At 33.3% G+C, this 19,567-nt stretch overlaps 2 protein-coding genes across 2 annotated transcripts; one reads left to right on the top strand and one right to left on the bottom strand.

Annotated features, from left to right (window-relative positions):
- Nucleotides 1-110: 110 nt before the first annotated feature.
- Nucleotides 111-10,633, bottom strand: LOC132736225 (mevalonate kinase-like). The gene is made up of 9 exons (XM_060723329.1): nucleotides 10,405-10,633; nucleotides 9,506-9,653; nucleotides 8,830-8,971; nucleotides 7,724-7,848; nucleotides 5,468-5,602; nucleotides 4,793-4,838; nucleotides 3,192-3,282; nucleotides 2,165-2,290; nucleotides 111-931 (listed from the first exon to the last, which is right to left on the bottom strand). The coding sequence occupies exons 1-9, from the start codon at nucleotides 10,480-10,482 to the stop codon at nucleotides 650-652; spliced, it is 1,173 nt and encodes a 390-aa protein (XP_060579312.1). The 5' UTR covers nucleotides 10,483-10,633; the 3' UTR covers nucleotides 111-649.
- On the top strand, nucleotides 10,623-19,386 carry LOC132736226 (corrinoid adenosyltransferase MMAB-like). The gene is made up of 9 exons (XM_060723330.1): nucleotides 10,623-10,780; nucleotides 11,938-12,002; nucleotides 12,244-12,337; nucleotides 13,412-13,469; nucleotides 14,557-14,629; nucleotides 16,012-16,109; nucleotides 17,220-17,284; nucleotides 18,184-18,243; nucleotides 19,223-19,386. Exons 1-9 carry the CDS (start codon nucleotides 10,704-10,706, stop codon nucleotides 19,320-19,322), a joined length of 690 nt encoding a protein of 229 aa, XP_060579313.1. The 5' UTR covers nucleotides 10,623-10,703; the 3' UTR covers nucleotides 19,323-19,386.
- The last annotated feature ends 181 nt before the right edge of the window (nucleotides 19,387-19,567 follow it).

The following is a 19,567-nucleotide window of genomic DNA, read 5'->3' as shown; positions in this document are numbered from 1 at the left end:
CGCCACTAGTAAAATGTTAATTTTCATACCACGATGAAAATAAATCCTGTATTTATAGAAAAAACCTGAAAATCCTCTATTTATATATTAGAGTTAAAACAGATTCACACTTTGGTGACAGACATGTTTTTCATTTTATTTTATGTATTCAGTCACGGATTTATATTACAATATTACAAAATTATTGTAATATAAATCCGTGTTTTAACTGTAAAAGTACAGCTTGACTTACAAACAGCTTTATAATCATATTCATTATTACTTATTTCTCGGAAATAAATGAAGTATATGTATTTTGATTTAGAATAATCATCATTGAAGTAAAATTCTATATACATGTATATGTAGCAGTTTCAAGTTACTTCCTGTCATGTAATTTCTTACTAATTTTCAAGTATACTTGTGTGTCATTTTCTAATCATGTTCAACCCACAGTTGGTAAACAAATGTACAAGGTTTTAGCTAATGTGAAAACCTTATAAGATTACCACATATTATGGTTAGTATGTAACTATGAAAGTAAGTAAGTAAGTAACGACTTAATATAACGAGGCTGACACATTTGGTTTCCTTATCTGCCAAGTGGGCCTCAAAATGTGGGCCCCACAAGGGTATATTCACAATTCCTGGTTTAGAACTATATTGTTATCTAGGAAACACTTTCTGGTAAACTGTCATGTACCATCACTCCAAAACTTCCCACATCTGTTATAAAACAATTAAATCCTTCCATTTCTAATTCCTTTATCACATCATCTACCAGGCTCTGTTCTTGTTCTGGTCTAAGAAGAGTAAATGCACAACCCCCACCACCTGCTCCTGTTAACTTGGAATGCAGTCTATATTTAGATGTCACATGACATATTTTATCTAAAGTCACATGACTTACACCCATTGCTTGTAGAAGGTGCTGGTTAATGTCGATCAATTCCTAAAATAAACAGAGAATTTTATTTATTCTTTCTCCATTAATAACAACAATGTTTTTATTAGCTTTTATTAAAAAAAAACATAATGTTTATAAGCTCTTTGACTAGTTCATTCAAATAGTATGAAAGTTCCTTCTTTAGCTAAATAGTAATTTAAGAAACAACTACATTCATCATCATAAATTCAAATAATAACTTATTTAATAACCTATTACCACTAGGTATTAGGACTTCTAAAAATATTAATGCACAAAAAGAGATGTATTAGGCTAATGTTGCATGAAAGTACAAGTCTGATTCTGAAATTACATGTTTTGTTGATAATTATGGTATAAGGAAACTGTTTTTTTTTCCTGCTTTTCATGTGCTGAGCACCAATTGCCTTTGGACAGTTATTTTTATAATGAAATTACCAGGGACATCATTGCAATCTGCTATTTTTACATGATGCCCTGAGCCATGCATATTAAATCAAAGCACAGAAGGCGCTGAATTTGCTTGGGTCTCAGAATGTCAGAAAGTTGAAGGTTGTGAGATTATAAAACAATTTGTTTTTGTATAGTGCCACCAATGCTTTCCAGTGTTTTAATTGTAGTAGATTTGCTATGAGACTAATTGCAACACTGATATTCAATCCAATGTTTATTTGACTTAAACAATTTGAAAAAAAAATGATATGCCTTAACTGGGATTTGAACTCCAGACCTTTCGCTTCCTAAGTGAGCGCGCAAACCCCTTGGCTTCGGTGAATTTAAGGATTTTCGGTCTGAAGAAAACCATATTATTCTAAATAAGGGTTTGTAACGACGCTAACTGTTGTTTAACACTTGTGTAAATAATTATGGCGCTTACTATAAGCATGTATATCTATAAAGAATAAAACAATATTAGAAATCTTCGACCATTCGGAAATTATTTTGCTTGAAAATTAATGCGCCTGTCATGTGACCATATTTACGCAGTGATCTCCCCTGTATTTTTTGGCCTTTGTGTTACATATAAAGGGAAGTAACCGCCTCAAAAAAGCTGACTACTTTCGGCATTTGCAATTAACAGCATTAGAGTCTGAAATTTCGCTACCATTATTTGTTTGGTCTGACGACCCAAACAAATAAAAACTGTGTAACAACTGCACATGCTTGCTTGATTTTATCCATTAATGTCCATTTATCCATGTTTTCTTATAACACCTGTATGAAATTGAGTTTTTTTTCCAATTATAGAAAGACACCTACCTCCAAATTGGTGTATAGACTGGTAATTTCATGTTGAGATTCTGTTGCCATGGTTTCTAGTATTTTCTCACATTGATGTGTGACAGCTTCTGTAGCATCCATAACATGCTGCATTACATCTGGTACCTGATAAGTAACATGTGATAGTTACTTTTTTTTTTCCGCCACAGTTAAGTTATATTCCTAAAACCTCAAACAACTAAGCTTACTTTCTGGCTGTGTAAGTACAACCAGGTATATATATGTACCTGGTAAAAGTAGTAATATAAAACTATCCATATGCATTGGCCTTTCTTAACAATACACTGAACTTAATAGATCAATGATGTGTGTAGTTGCACCAACGTTCATATGAAAACTAAGTTTTTCTGTATAACATAGACCCTTGATTCATTATTTCACTTGTGAATGGTGGCATGGCAGAGTGGTTAACACGTCGGACTAGTAATCTAAGGATTGCTGACCGCGTGGGTTCAAACCCTGTCAGGGGCAAGTCGTTGTTTCCTTGAGCAAGAAACTTTACATTCAATGCTTAGTACTGGTTGGTTCCAGGAACGGATTTGAGAGTGTTTCAATAAGCTTATAGCTTTCAACACAATTAAACTAAAATAAATTTGTATAAACTAAATGACCACATAATTTCATTTAATCAGGATAAATGCCTTCCTTATTTTTTTAAGTTTGACATTCTCTTGTTGGATTAACTTAGTATTTATAGAAAAATGATTTTTGTGTAAATTTATGGCCAATATGCGTGAAAAGCATTTCAACCTTATTCTATTTTGGCTCATTTTGCTCACTAAAAATTTTTATTCTGAAAAAAACAAAAAAAAAAACAGAATAAGTGAATGATCAGATATTTTTCACATCCACTATTGGCCTAGACCTAAATCAAATTTGGAAAAATATTTTCAGTCCCTAAATTTCAAGACCTGTGGAGTCTTGTTTGCGTGAAAAGAAGCGGCACAAAAAAGCTCAAAATATATTTTACCTAAATAGTAAAAAGTTCATTGACTGTATTACCTACCCTGTTATATCTTTCCCGAACATTACCCACTAAAACTTTTGTACTTCTGGGAACATTTGTACTTGACAGCAGAATTTTCAGTCTTGGAAAACTAGAAAAAACTTCAGTTTAAATAACATAATCTTTTGATTATTTTGTTTAAAGAAATTATGAAAGATAATATGTTGACACTTTTTGAACATTTTTCCATACAGATTTCACAATTTTTAAGATAGGTACTTGAGAAATTGACAGAAACAGAAGAGCTAGTTGATAAAACAGCGATAGATTGATTGACAATCACTAAACAAAGAAAACAAATAAAACAAGCATTCCGAAGCTGTCCTGGTTTAATGGTCATCCAGGTTTGGTTTCCCTAAACAGTAGATGATATGTCTTAACAAGAGGGCCATGATGGCCCTGAGGTTGCTCACCTGTATATAGCTTTACACATATAAGGAAAATCAATCACCCCAGGCGGGGCCAATATTGACCCCAGGGCTTTCATCAGAACAAACTTTGTAGACACTCACTAGAAGATGTTTCATGCTTAATATCTAAACTCTAGCTATTTGGGTTTTTTTCAAAGAAGATTTTTAAGTTTTTGCTTTACACATATAAGGAAAATCAATGAACCCCGGGGCGGGGCCAATTTTGACCCCAGGGCTTTTATTTGAACAAACTTGGTAAACAACCATTAGAACATGTTTCATGCTAAATATCTTAGCTCTAGCTCTTTGAGTTCTTTAAAAGAAGATTTTTTAAGTTTTTACTATATATGCATATAGGGCAAATCTATGACCCCCTGGGGCGGGGCCAATTTTAACCCCAGGGCTTTTATTTGAACAAACTTGGTAAACAACCATTAGAACATGTTTCATGCTAAATATCTTAGCTGTAGCTCTTTGAGTTCTTTAAAAGAAGATTTTTTAAGTTTTTACTATATATGCATATAGGGAAAATCTATGACCCCCTGGGGCGGTGCCAATTTTAACCCCATGGCTTTTATTTGAACAAACTTGGAAGACACTCACTAGAAGATGTTTCATGCCAAATATCTATGCTCTAGCTCTTTGAGTTCTTTAAAAGAAGATTTTTTAAGTTTTTACTATATACATATAGGGAAAATAAATGACCCCCTGGGGCGGGGCCAATTTTGACCCCAGGGCTTTTATTTGAACAAACTTGGTAGACACTCACTAGAAGATGTTTCATGCCAAATATCTAAGCTCTAGCTCTCAGGGTTTTTTAAAAGAAGATAATTAAAGTTTTTTCTTTCGGTTGCCATGGCAACCAGAGTTCTGCATGGAATTAAATTCTTTGAACAATTTTTAAAGGTGACCACCAATGGAACATTCCTGTGAAGTTTAGATGAAATTGGCTAAGTAGTTTATGAGGAGATGTCATTTAAAGTAAAAGTTTACGGACGGACGACGGACGGACGACGGACGGAAGACGGACGAAAAGCGATCACAAAAGCTCACCCTGTCACTTTGTGACAGGTGAGCTAAAAAAGTATGTTTATAATAACATGGTTCCATATAGCTTAAACTTGTGGCAACCAATTATACCCAGTTGATTCATTTGTAAAAACTCTGTAAAAAAAAACTTGAAAACCTTACTTGTTAAGTTTAGTAATCTTCCCAGCTTGAAATTTAATCGCACCACCTGAAAAATGTATGTCAACTTATTCATCCTGGCTTCTACTATTTTAGTTACTGGTGTCACGGGAGGAAACATGGTTGAGACCCTCCTAGGGTTCAAACCTTCAATCCAGGTTTGACAGACAGACACCCTTACCACTGAGGTCATCTCTCTCCATTAATACTTTATAAAGCCTTTGTACATAATTTATTTGAAAATTCTAATAACAGTGGTCAATAAATTAAATATTATAAATTAAAAACTTGGAACTTTTCCAACAAATTTACTTAAAATAGTGCAAAGTTGAAACATTTGTTATACATATTCATCTTTTGATTATCTGTTGTATAGACAATTTCCTTACGTAAGAAGCTTACTTCAAAGATTTAAGTTCATTCATTACTTCCACAATGGCATAATTGAATGGCGAATGGCCCTTGAGAATGTTAAGGGTTCTAACTGGTAGGGGACTTTTGTATTGCTTGCAATACAATGATAATTGCATGTTTATTTCAACAAATAGATTTAAAATACTGACAAAGTCTTGTACAAGTCCTATCTCCGCAAGTATTTTACTCAGATACTTTAAATTTATCAAATGAATGCCTCAAAAGTATGCCCCATTGCCGATACAGAATTAAAAATTGACATACCAAATGTTGCTACAGAGTTATCTATCCCAGATGGTGTTCCATGCATAATTCTCTCCCCTTCATATGCCCATTTATTTATAAGCTCTAAGTCTTCATCTTTCCACTGTGTATCTCCCTTTTCATCCTGTGCTGGAACTTTATAGAAATAAATAATACATTTATGATAATGACACAAAACATATCTAGATACCTGGGTCCCATGTTCATCATCCATCCTCATATATTCATAAAATAGCATAATCATTCATTGTTGCATGTTTTCTCAAATATTTTTTGAAGAAAGGTTAAACTGTATAAAGCTATATATAGGCTGCCCTTACTTGACAAAATTAGTGTTTAAAATTTTAAACAATAAATTCAATTCTGGATCATTTCTTACATGTATAAAAGATATGATTTTTAACAAAATGCTGCCTATTAAATTGTACAGAATTACAGACCTACGAATGTACCAATATTTACTTACATGAGTATACAAGAAAACAATCGTTAGTGACTCTGACTGAATTAAACTACTTCCTGTTGTATACAACCATATTAAAAACCACCAGACATAAAAGACAATATAAAATAGAGAAATACAGAATCCCTAAAGAAAGCCCAAAATGGTAAAATTGTAAAATGTTGCAGGCTCGGTTTGATTGCGCCTGTTCATGGACGGTACTGGAAAGTGCAATATACTGTCCACGCCCCCTAGCGCTGGCTTAAGCAGAATTCAACATTTAAACATGAAATGATGAAATTTGAATTTAGAAACATCCGCAGATGTGTTAATATGGCGGTTATCATGGAACCTTCAATGTGACACAGTAGTGCCATTCCATGAAAAGCGGCGTATGGTCCCCAAGTAATAAAAAGTGTGTGCCCTGAACGAGAAAACAATGGGCGGAACTAAATACAAGAGCGATCAGTAATCACATGTGTCGCCTCATTATGGCCAATTTCATGTTGGGACAAATTTTGTGACAGACGGTCAGACAGACAGACAGTGCACAACTAGACTTGGTACTGATCATTCCTGTAAAGTTTGGATAAAATTGCACCAGTAGTTTATGAGGAGTAGTCCGTACAAGCTTTTGCGTATCTGGCAACACACAGAAAAAAAACACCTTTTTATCAAAGGGCCATAACTCAGCCAAAAATCATTCAACCGGAAAACCCTTGCAATATGCGCAAGGACTTGAGCTACAGATCAATCCTGTAAAGTTTCATTGAATTTGCATTAGTGGTATAAGAGAAGTAGTCCAGACAAACTTTAAAAATAAAAATTATTTAAGGGCCATTACTCAAAAAAAATCATTGAACCGGAAAATGCCGACAATATGCACAACTAGACTTGGTACTGATCATTCCTGTAAAGTTTGGATGAAATTGCACCAGTAGTTTATGAGGAGTAGTCCGGACAAGCTTTTGTGTATCTGGCAACACACAGAAAAAGAAACCTTTTTATCAAAGGGCCATAACTCGGCCAAAAATCATTCAACCGGAAAACCCTTGCAATATGCGCAAGGACTTGAGCTACAGATCAATCCTGTAAAGTTTCATTGAAATTGCATTAGTGGTATAAGAGAAATAGTCCGGACAAACTTAAAAATTAAAAATTATTAAAGGGCCATAACTCTGACAAAAATCATTGAACCGGAAAATGCTAACAATATGCACAACTACACTTGGTACTGATCATTCCTGTAAAGTTTGGATGAAATTGCACCAGTAGTTTATGAGGAGTAGTCCGGACAAGTTTTGTGACGGATGGACGGACAGACGGACGGACGCACAGACAGACAGACGACGGAGAAGTGATCCCTATGTGTCGCCACTACTCCGTAGAGGCGACACAAAAATGGAATTTAGAGAGGGGATCTGAGGTTATGAAGCCTGCATATTACAGACAAGACGTCAAAAGACAAATTTAAAAAGCAGGCAACATATCCTAAGGGTGATTATACAGTATTCAAGTGGGAATACTGGAACAACACAAATTCAAAGTGGCCAAATACAAGAAACTAAAAATACCATATAATATGTATACAAAACAATAATGTCCTGCTGAAAAATCTTTAAAGTCACTGAATTAAACAACTCCCTATCTATTAAGGACTGTGATGTGTGCATCTATGATATTTGTCTAAATTTAACAACATTCATGCATTTACTCACAATCAGTTTATACATTGTATAGAATTAGAGACAATGTATATTCAACACATGAACTTTGACTAAAAATATAAAAAGAATGCAGCAAGATTAACTTACAAGAGACATGACCTTGAACTAACAGTAATGCTGCTACAAGACACACTGAAAAACTAGCTGAAGATCCCAGTCCTGCACCTACTGGTAACTTTGATGTTATTTTCACATTTATGGATGGTGGACAGCTGAAAAACAAATTTACAAATTTATTTATTCAGAGGTGATCTTTAACACAGGTTTGACTGTATATGGTTATTTACAGTCTATAATAAGGAAAGTGTAAAGGATAGAGATGACAACAGTGACCACAAATACTTACTTACCAGCGCCACAGTGTTCATCTATAACAAGAGATGTCTACAGCACAGAATCATTTCTGGCAACATACATTAGTACATAAGTAGATGGTTTATATATTTGTCTTTGTTTTTATTTATTCATCATAAATAAAGAATACAGTATCATTTTTTATTTTTTTAAATTTCATTTCCTTTAAAATTACAATATAGTAAGTAAGTAAGTAAGTAAGTAACGACTTTATTTAATGAGGCAACACAGTTGGGCAAGCCCAGTCTTCCCTGTGAGCCTCAACAATGTACAAAACAATTTATAAAATAAAATACATCAATAAGAGAATAAAGAACTACATAAGTTGATTTCATTATTATACATTCAACATTGAAATATGTGAGATCAACCTTAAACAACAAAAGACATGTGTTGATAATATACTGGTATACAAATGTTATCAAAAGTGAAAATTAACATATATATGAAACAAACATATTCAAACAAATATTCAAACAAATATTTACATTGCATTTAAGCAGAGGTTTCCACCAGAGAACCACCATGTTAAGTATGTTTTTTTGAATTCTGCAAGAATCAAGTTATGTTTACATAAAATTTAAATGTTTTTGATTTTATGGGAAACCTATTGGCATTTTTCACCTTTTTTTAGCCATGATCAAATAATAAAATAATAAAATCTTGACAATTTCATCACTTGTTGACAATGATCTTACGAAGGTTTGATAGAAATTTTACTAAAGAATGAGTTGCACATGGAAGAAAAATTTTACACCTATCAACAAACCTCCTACATGTATATGCCAGCAGTTATATAACCTTGCTATATAAATACATTGTACAATTAAAGTACTTACCTGCCAGAACTACAGATGCTGATGTAGAGGTAAAGAAATGCTACTGATGCTTGTAACTGTGTGTCCATTAAATCTGTACACAGTGTCTCTTTTATACAATTCACAAGATCTTCCTGGTGTTTGTGTGGATTCTGTATGTCAACTAACGAAGGAAAATTTTTATATTGTATCCTCTTTCTGAATTATTGGTTTATACAGAATTTATTTTAGTTTGATTGTGTAGGAAGCTATAAGCTTATAACCTTACTTTCGGATTCGTTCTTGGAACCAACCAGTACTGAGCAATGAGAGCAATGAGAGTAAAGTTTCTTGCTCAAGGAAACAACGACTTGCACCTGCATCTAAGGATCATTATTATAAGATTACTTAAGTCCAAAGCGCTAACCACTTGGCCATTCCGCCACTAATCATTGTATGAGTGTAACACCGAAACTCTTTAAATCTACTGTAATTGATTACTAATAGAATTCAGCAACACAATTTTTATTTATGATACAATGTAATTCTGTTTTGATATGTTAAATGTCTCGGTTATAACTTTACTGACAATTATACAATGTCATTTTCTAACAATCCCCTATCTACACTCATTTGTATATTCCATGACTTTAAAAATCAAGCAAGTATAAATTTTAAACTAAAAAGTGCTATGAAGAAAATTTCCTCTTTAATATACCATTGTTTTGTTTAATTATCTTCAGTATATCATCAACATTCCATGAATGACGTAGACCTACAGCTGGAAGATCAACACCGACTCTCCCATCACCTGTCTTCACCAGCTGTACATAGCTACGTAGATTTAGACTTGCCGCTATAGCAGACTAAAATAACAAATTGATTAAACAGTATTTATTAAGAATAAATAAGAAAAGATCACAAACTCTTTAATAACTTCCTTGTTTAGACCCCTATTCCAGGAGTATGTCATGATGTCATGTATTAAGCCTTGGAAGCCAATAAGTCTTCCTCCATTGCGCTTAGAATTTTAAGGTAGTAAAGAAACAGATCTAGAAAGAACCTTATACTCCTGATTAAGACCTGGTCTATTCCACGAGTCACAGGGTGGGGAAAAATGTGCAACCCAACCTTTATTCCAACCCGTGACCCTTGTAACTCCATACCTCAGCTCTACTGACTGAGTTACCCATTCTTGCAGAAATAAGTTAAATCTTGACATTCCTCCTGCTGTATTTATTTCTGATGGATACAGAGAACCATGTAGATTGACTTTGACAATATACCATCACAACCCTACTTTGTGCACCAAATGTCACAGGGTGAAAAAGTGACAGGAATTGAACCTGCAACCCTTGGAATACTGTTCTACGGTGCATAACCACCGATTGGCACTGAACCAGCCACCTAACACATTTTCTCCCCTTTTTTAAGTGTCAGTGCAGTTCTAGACTAACACAAAATATCATTGAAAGTTTAAGTGTTACAGACTTTTGTTACAGGCTATCTTTTTAAACGCATGCTATGAAATTATGACTAACCAACAAATCAATAAAAAATTAATTACAAATTTACCAGTTTTACAGAAAACATTTTTTTTTAATTATTTATCATCACCTTTCCATATACAACAGCATGTTCCCCATGAAGTATAACTTTTCCTGGAGCAGAGATGATAAGATTCATTTCTGTCATGATAAGTCTGGATGACAATTCTATATCAGAAAGATTGCAGCAAATAGTTTTGTTTCACGTGTAGGATGATTCATGCAGTCCAAATTTTACCTCTACACCGTACCTGGTACCGAGCATTTCTTCGTTTAAAGCGCATTCCGCAGAGAAGAGCGAGATCACACATTAAACTCTTCTCAAAGGAGGTAGCTGTCAAAAATTGTAGAAAAATTTGGAGGTGAAAGATGCGAAGTTTTGTCAATGTTTTCGCAAAACTTATTCAATGTCATCCACATTTAACAGCAAGAAATGTTACAAATATGTAAGTTGCATGCGACAGTACTTTCACACTTTACTAAATATCTTATTTTTAGAAGATTTTACCATTGAATAAAGAAAAATTCACATTTCACAAATTTTGAATTTGATCTATTTAGTGATGATGCCTTATGTTATGTGACCAGATGATTTTACGTCTGCTCGATTTTTTTAAAACTTATTTTACAATGTATCTTTATGTTTAAAACAGCATTAGACTTGGAAAAGGTAAAGCCTCAAAGCGAGCTCAATTTTCTTTTACAGTGAAAAAGTATTAAATAATCGTTCATTTTTATTTTACATTTCTGTTTTAAAACTGTCATGCGATATTTTATACACTGCTTCCCTTTTTTATTCTGGTTTCCTGTTTTTTTTATGGTTACCATATTAGTACGCAAGACACCTGTCTATGCTTCTGTTTTCAATCAGAATACATTGGCTCTTATTGTTATCTTGTAATTCCAAAAATTGTGATGTGTCAATTCGGTACTTCAGACGAAAGTTTTCAAAACCATCACCATCTAGCAGGTACTGGTGTTACCGTAAAGCTCTCATTGCTATCAGGAACTTAGGGTCAGCTCTTTGAACTCGCGATTAATATGAAAAAGGCAGTACCTCAAAGCGATCTCGATTTACTTTTACCGTGAAAATAGTATGAAATAATCGTTCATTTTTATTTTACATTTCAGTTTTAAAACTTCATGCGATATTTTATACAATTCTTCCATTTATCTGCTTCCCTGTTCTATTATGGTTCCTATTATGGTGCGCAGGACAACAGTCAGTCCACGCATCCGTTTTCAATCAGAATACCTCAGCTTTTATCATTATCTTGTAATTCGAAAAATTGCGATGTGTCAATTTCCCACTTCCGACGAAATTTTTTAAAACCACCACTATCTAGCAGGTACTTGCGTTACGGAAAAGCTCGCCAGCTCTTCGAGCTGGCTATTACATTTCCTTTACGTGCCAAATGTGGCGTCTATTAACGTAGATGTCTGTTTGGTACATTTATGTCATTTCCTTTATGTATCATGTGAAGAAGCTAATAAAGCGAAACATGTATTGATACATGTATTTAAAATTGTGTTGCTTTTGATCTATTTGTCCTATGTATAATAACAATGAATAATGCTTTCTAATCTATATTGCTTTTTTCAGACATCCAAAATGTATGTATGAATGTAGAAGATTTATGAAAATTTACACTAAAACAGGAGATAAAGGCATGTATTTTATTTTTTTCCAGAATACCATCAAAGGCAAATTATTTGTTTAATTAAAGCATTTAATTTTATTTTCTTAATTTTTAACCTGTAATTGTCTTGACTTACTTTAGCTTACTTGAATTTTTATAAAAATCTTACATTATAACATGATGCTGTGTTTTGTATTATGTTACAATTTTTCTCATTTTTTTCCTTCACTCAATTTCTATATTAAAATGATTTTATAAACCCTATACAGGAACTTCAGCCACTTTTACTGGGGAAAGAAGAAGAAAAGATGATATTGTTTTTGAAGCATTGGGTAGTACAGATGAGCTTACTTCTGCTATAGGGTTAGAATTTTATAGAACATAATACCCCAGTTGGGCACCAAATGTCACAGGCTGAGAAAACATGCAACCTGACTGGGACTCGAACCAGGGACCCTCGCCATACCATTACGGGTCTACGACTGAGCTATCTAGGCGCTTACACACTCTCTCTCCTAATTAGTGAACAGTTCTGAACTGTGACATATGTAAGCTATACTTATGCCAGTATATCTCATTTTATCATGGAAACTTAGTCTTGGAAATTAATGTACTTAAAAGAGATAATAAGAAGAAATGTATTTTTTCTTCTGTTGAATTTTGCCAGCTTTGAATATTGATCTAACATTAAGTAGTTCTAGAGATTTCAATATCAAAATTTTAATGCATTTAATGCACAATAAACATTATAGAGTCTTGTTAGTTTATACAGAATTTATTTTAATTTGAATGTTTAGGGAGCTGTGCATGTATAAGCTTTGAATCGTTGAATCTGTTCCTGGAACCAGGCAGTAATGAAGGCTTGTCCCTGACAGGGTTTGAACCCACACTAGTCAGTATCACATTTTAAGCCGGTTTTGCATTTCTTTTTCCTTTTTTTTCTTTTTTTTTGCTGTAACAATAATTACCTAAAATTACATTATAATTTACAAAGCTTTATTATTATAGAAAATAGTTTGTATTTCAACTATGATTTATGTGGACCAAAGATAATTTTCAGGCAAGGTTGTGAGAGGTTTGCATTATCCATTATTATTGAATCCAAAGTGTTAAACCCTTAGCCTGCTGGTAGCTACAGAATCAAGTTATCTGACCATGGTCTACACTGTTTGCTACTCTGTCAGTTCATATTTTGCAATGTTAAATGGAAAGAGTTATAGACAATATAAAATCCATGAGAACAGAATGTAGAAGATTGTTCATATTGTACTACTTAAATGTTTGTTTTACTGTAACAGTTTTCTTAATTAATGAAATCAACAGAAAAGTCAGAGAAAATAGTATTGTTAATATCAATTTTCTTATATTATTTGTTTAGGTAAGTTAAGCAGTGATAATAGGTTTTATAGATATATACGTGTATTCATAAATTTTCAGGTTAGCAAGAGAATATTGTAAAGATGCTGGGCATCCATTTATAGACCGACTAGAGGAGGTTGGTAACAAAAATATTTATAGTAAACTGAAAAAACAACACACTGTCATTTTACATGTAGTTGCCTTTAAGATTTAATAATTCAATGTTTATTCTGTACATTTTATTTGGTGGTTAAACTTTTTTATTATTAAAAAAAGCTGAACTTTGTGTCAAAACTTAAGGTTTGCTTGAAATTTTTCTGTGAACTATTTGAAGATTGTCACAGAATACATGTAACATATGGGTCAAGGTCTGAAGACATTTGTTAGTTTACATAATTTAAACATCAGTGTTTAGTAGTATTTCCAAAATGCACCCTGCTTTCTTTTGTGGGAAATAAAGCTGCAAGTTTTTTGCTTAGTTCTATCCATACTTCTATATATTACATCATGTGTTTCTCATTAGTATTCCATCATTTTTGACTATTATCAATTATCAAAGGTATTTGGTGTGTTTGTATAATCTATGGACCTTTACACAACGTTTAGGTTTTCAGGTTTAATGGATTATTGTCACTTTATTCTTTTCCAAAGACTGTTAGTAAGGCAATCGGATATCTTTAAAAGCATTGTCAAAGAAATGTTTGGTCAAATCCATTAGTGTAACCATTTAGTCATGTTTTTCATTTGTAATATTCTTGTTTTAAAGGGACTCCACTGAGGTTTTTGACATGACGGGACTGGAAATAATTTTTTGACATTATTACTCCATTTGATGTAAATCTATACTAATAACTTATGTGCAAAATTTCAGATCATTAGCTCGCTCCGTTTTTCCAGAATAATTATTATAATAGTGAAAAATGACCCAAAATTGAAAAGCGTTTAAACGCTTTTCACTCAAATCGGACTGACAATAGCACAAACATATGATTTTCAATGCATTTCTTGTATATTTCTTGGTTATATTTTATATATATTTCTGTTTTAAGTGCTCATGTTTATCTATGTGAAAAAAACAAAATTTTATGTTTTTAGGCTTGTAAACCTCAGTGGAGTTCCTTTAAAGTGATGTATGGCTCTGTATAAATCCTTCTTGTGTACACTTTGTCATGTTGCATAATTAATTTTTTTTAATTATGGAACAATAATTTATTGCTTTTCAGATACAATGTATACTTCAGGATGTTAGTTCAAATATAGCAACACCAAAATCCTCAGCCAGGGAATCTCATAGCAGTAAGTAGTTGCTTTTAATATATCTGTGTCTATATAGAACATTTAAGGTAGTCTTACATTATGCTTTCCTGACAAAAAAAATCTAACATTGACCAATATCGTACCATTATGGTTATATCCATTATTTTATCAAAATCTTGGACAATCACTCATCCTTTATCACTATGTACTAAATTCCAGTTATAAAAGGTTAAAAATTATTAAATACCGCAGGTTGTGAAAAATAACATTCTGGAAATGACCGATTTATTACCATATTGGCTGATGTTAGATTTTTTTTGGGGGGGGGGGGGCTGGAAATCATTACATTTAGACTACCTTAATATAAATTGATATATACATATGTATACATATACTCTCATTTGTTTTACATTCATTTGAAGCTGCTTGTTTGAAATTCTGCCCTTGTCTCTTAAGAATGCATGTTTTGGGGTTTGTTATTTTTTCTTCAGGAATTTTATATGTTTTCCACAGATAGGACACAATGAAATGAAAAAAAAATTAAAATTCAGGCAGTGATTAACTGTTTACATCCTAGTTTAAACCACATAAACAGAAATTTGATAAGATTCATATTTACAGAAATTACAATATTACAGCTTTGGTAAATTTCTGGCATTTTTGTTTTGCTTAAACATCACTTCTTTAAGATACTGACTATGAGCTAACGGTAATACATTGAACATATAGCTTTCCTTATTTTGTGTCACCATACAAGCTTCCTGATACTTTTGATTCAAAATAATCTCTGAGATAAGTTCTTGGTTCCAGAGTCACAAAGTTGTTTTTACAATTCCTTACCAAAATATCAGTGGGTCTGCTGAGCTCATTAGGGAAAGCATCCAGGGATTGAAGGTTCCTCCTCGGGGTGTAAAAATTTGAGCCGCGTCATGACAAAACCAACATAATGGGTTTGCAACCAGCATGGATCCAGACCAGCCTGCGCATCCGCACAGTCTGATCAGGATCCATGCACTTCGCTATCAGTTTCTCTACTTGTAATAGAGTTGGTAAGCGAACAGCATGGATCTTGATCAGACTGCGCAGATGCGCAGGCTGGTCTGGATCCATGCTGGTCGCAAACCCATTATGTTGGTTTTGTCGTGACACGGCTATAATGTCGCCATTTCAATTCATCTTGAACATTGAGTATAATGGTCATATGTCTTGAAACCATTTGCTCAGAAATAATGCGGGATAAGTAATTGGTTACTTGCTGAGAAATTGTTTATTATATTTCACTGGTAAGTTATCAAAGAAAGCTGATTAGTTGGATCAACTGCTGACCAAATATGTGTAAAAAGCATTGTAAAAGTCAGAAAAACCAAATAATTCAGCATATATGAAAAATCTTAAGAAAAAAAAATTGGTTTACATTTCAGATCTAACTGAATTTAGTGTGAATTATGTACCTACATTAGAGACTTGGATAGATGAGTATACTCAACAGTTACCTCCCTTAGAAAATTTTATATTGCCTGTAAGTACGACCTTATAACCTTGAATATTTTGTTTACTAAATTTTATTATTATTTAAGATTGTGGTAAAATTTTTTGCACATATTTTATTGTCTTATCAGGTTTAATCTACATTATACATAAGTGTTGGAATACTTGTTTTGTAAATTTTGTCTAGAAATCTTCATCTTGTTTAAGCTCCTGTCAATTGTTATTATTTTCTCACCTACCCCGTGGCAGTGCTCAAAATAGTAGCGAAAATGGGCCAAGTTTTTACCTGTAACCTGATCTGGCAATGGTGGGTCATTGCGATGGTTTCATTTAACAACTTTATTTATCAACCAGTATCTTCCATAATGCGTAGGTAGATATACTGGATTGTCCTCTTTGTGAAAGTTTAGGTTCACTTGGGTCAAGGTTACTGATGCTAAAAATATATTTTTACAATTTTGCAGATACAGCCTCCATTTTACTGACCAACATCTTTCATACTTAGGGGATACATACCATGGATGGTCATCCAACTTTAGTTAGAATTAGGTTTTTTTGGGCCAATGTTGAGGTCACCTGTAGTAAAAATAGATTATTATACTTGCTTATACAGCCCTCAACCATTGACCATTGTCTGTTTGGTCAGTACATACCATTTAAGGGGTAGGTGGGTGTCACTTTGATCAAGGTTATTAGTACTAAAAGTACATGTACTTTATAAGCTTATACTAATAAAGCCTTTATTTATTAACCTACAAATGTTTGTCTGCTATATTTGGTAGGTACATACCATGGTTGGTCCACAAACTTTAGTTTTGGAGTCACTTTGGTCCATGTCAAGGTCACCAGTGCTAAAATTAGATTTTTACACTTTTGCTTATCAAGCCTTTTACACTGTCAAACATGTAGGTTTGTAGAGCATCCGTCAACTTTTGATGTCTTAACATGATCTGTAATCACAATTTGATTTGATGATGTCTTTATATCTATAAAATATATTTTTTGTCTTTACCACCTGTACTGATTAATAAAGATTTAAAAAACATTTTTTTTTTACATTTTAAAGGACAATATATATATATATATATATATATACAAAAATGTTGTTTTGACATAAGAAAAGGCAGTGTATCTATTTCAGTCTGGTGGAAAGAGTGCAGCATCTCTTCATTTAGCTAGGTCAATATGTAGAAGAGCTGAGAGAAGGTAACTTATGAGTTTGTGTTTTAATACAAAAAAGTCATACTTACATATACTCTAATAAAATAATGATATTTGTCAATTTTTGTTAAGTAAATTATTCACAAAGTCATATTCAAACCTACTATTCATAAATAAAATATTCTGCTAAAGGAACATTTTAATCAGTTATGCATTAAAAACAGGGACTTTGAATTGCATTGAATATAATCTGTCTGTTATTACTGTAAAGGCTTTCAATGTCTTTCCTGGTTTTCAGACTGGCCCTTTTCTCTGTCCTTTTGTTCAGAATTGCCTGCCTCTCTTGGTGCTCAGACTTGCCTGCCTCTGCCCAGGTGCTCTGACTGCTTTGCCTATCTGTCCTGGTGTTCAGACATGCATGTCTCTCTGTCCTATTATCAGAATGGCCTGCCTCTCTATCCTGACTGGCCTTCATCTCTGTCCTGATGTTCAAACTGGCCTGCCTCTCTGTTCTTGTGTTCAGCTGGCCTGCCTCTTTGTCATTGTGTTCAGACTGACCTGTCTCTCTGTCCTTGTGTTCAGACTGACTTTCATCTCTGTCCTGGTGTTCAGACTGCCTTGCCTCTCTGTCCAGGTGTTCAGACTGCCTTGCCTCTCTGTCCAGGTGTTCAGACTTGCCATTCCTCTCTGTCCTGGTGTTCAGACTTTCCTGCCTCTCTGTCCTTGTGTTCAGGCTTGTCTGCCTGTCTGTCCTTGTGTTCAGACTTGCCTGCTGCTCTGTTCTGGTGGTAAGATTTTTATTCATTTTTTATTCAGGATATATATCACTCAGTTTCCCTCATTTTGAGGGTAAATGAAAAGGCTGTATTATTACAAAGTTGTCATTGAATATTTCTATCGTTTTGTCACAGTCATGTACAGTGTAATATGATTTAAATTTTCAGAGTAACAACAGTTGTTAGAGCAAGAGAGATGGATACTGAACCAATGAAATATTTAAATAGGTAATTCAATATTGTTATACCTTAACCCTTACCAGACTAAATGCGGTCATTTTGAACAAAATCAATCAAACACCTGTAACCGGGGATAAATGATTGAAGACTTGCTTCTATTTCATCATTTTATTGTCGGACATACAAAAACGAGCCTACAAACAAAATACAAAGGAATTACAAATAATTGATTTACAAAATAATAAAATTACACATTTCATCCAATTCATCAATGGAAAAGAATAAATATGACATTAGAAATATATAAATTCTTACCAGGATCAGCATACAAGAACTTTCCATAAATGATGTTCAAGTTTACTATAATAAGTAACTACTACTATCAACAACTATACTGTAAAGTAAGTTATCAGTTACTCGTATAATGTGGAACTGGCGAAGGGAAATATTTTATTTAAGCAAGAAAATGTTTCGCGGGGATTTTAGGGTCATGCACGTGAAATATTAGTGAACACATTCATACAACCTTTCAACTTACAGTGACCTCTCATACGAAACAGACTATACAAAACATTACCACAGTAAGGCAAACAAACGACGACGATACAACAGTTAGGCGAATACCAACCAAATACAACATAACACGGAGGATACAATATACCAGTGATAAACAGAAAACGATACACAGGTTACACACCTTTAAATGCTAGCGGCAAAATGTCATCTTAGAGCAATAACAGTTTAACTCCTTATATAATTTGACAGGAGTTAACCTGTTACAGAACTTTGGTGACTAAATGATCATTTATACCTTTTTATGCTAAAATGGATTTTTGGAATGAAATGCATAAGAATGAGGTCAAATATCATAATACCTGTACTTGTATATGCAATAAACACATGCACATGTAGGTCATACATGACAAATATGAAATACCAGTGATTTGGTCCATGTGTAAAATATGAAAAACATTGCATAGTTGTCATACCTTTAGATTTAATAAGTTTGATTATCTTGTTATTTCAGACTCAGTGATTTGTTGTTTACAATGGCAAGATTAGCAGCTCATTTAGAAGGGGAAGATGAGAAAATTTACAGAAGAATTCCATCAGAACCAAAGACATAAAATCTGTGCCAAACTTTACAAGTGTTTTTTTTATACAGATTTAATAAACTTATGCAAAACTTAATTCTTACTTGGTGTTAGCACTTTTAAATGCTAATGGCAATAATGTTTTCTAAGGTCAGGTTACCAGTATTAAAGTAGGTTACCAGTATTCTATTTGGTTACCAGTATAAAGGTAGGCTAACAGTTTAAAGTTAGGCTACCAATATAAAGTAAGGTTACTAGTACAGAGTTAGGTTACCAGT

Source organism: Ruditapes philippinarum, unplaced genomic scaffold (genome assembly GCF_026571515.1).
Source record: "Ruditapes philippinarum isolate M1 unplaced genomic scaffold, ASM2657151v2 ctg414_1_1_1_1, whole genome shotgun sequence".
Classification (NCBI taxonomy): domain Eukaryota; kingdom Metazoa; phylum Mollusca; class Bivalvia; order Venerida; family Veneridae; genus Ruditapes; species Ruditapes philippinarum.
Note: the sequence above shows the minus strand (reverse complement) of the source record. Positions and strands in the feature narration are given on the sequence as shown.

What these genes read in the sequence shown, in the direction of transcription:
- LOC132736225 (XM_060723329.1), bottom strand. Translation starts at nt 10,482, where the DNA reads ATGACAGAAATGAATCTTATCATCTCTGCTCCAGGAAAAGTTATACTT. An exon ending in ATGCTGTTGTATATGGAAAG is followed by an intron (nt 9,654 to 10,404) that starts GTGATGATAAAT and finishes TTGTTATTTTAG; the next exon opens with TCTGCTATAGCGGCAAGTCT. An exon ending in AGCATCTGTAGTTCTGGCAG is followed by an intron (nt 7,849 to 8,829) that starts GTAAGTACTTTA and finishes TTTGTTTTTCAG; the next exon opens with CTGTCCACCATCCATAAATG.
- LOC132736226 (XM_060723330.1), top strand. Translation starts at nt 10,704, where the DNA reads ATGCGAAGTTTTGTCAATGTTTTCGCAAAACTTATTCAATGTCATCCA. An exon ending in AGCCAGGGAATCTCATAGCA is followed by an intron (nt 14,630 to 16,011) that starts GTAAGTAGTTGC and finishes TTTACATTTCAG; the next exon opens with ATCTAACTGAATTTAGTGTG. An exon ending in TGTAGAAGAGCTGAGAGAAG is followed by an intron (nt 17,285 to 18,183) that starts GTAACTTATGAG and finishes TTAAATTTTCAG; the next exon opens with AGTAACAACAGTTGTTAGAG.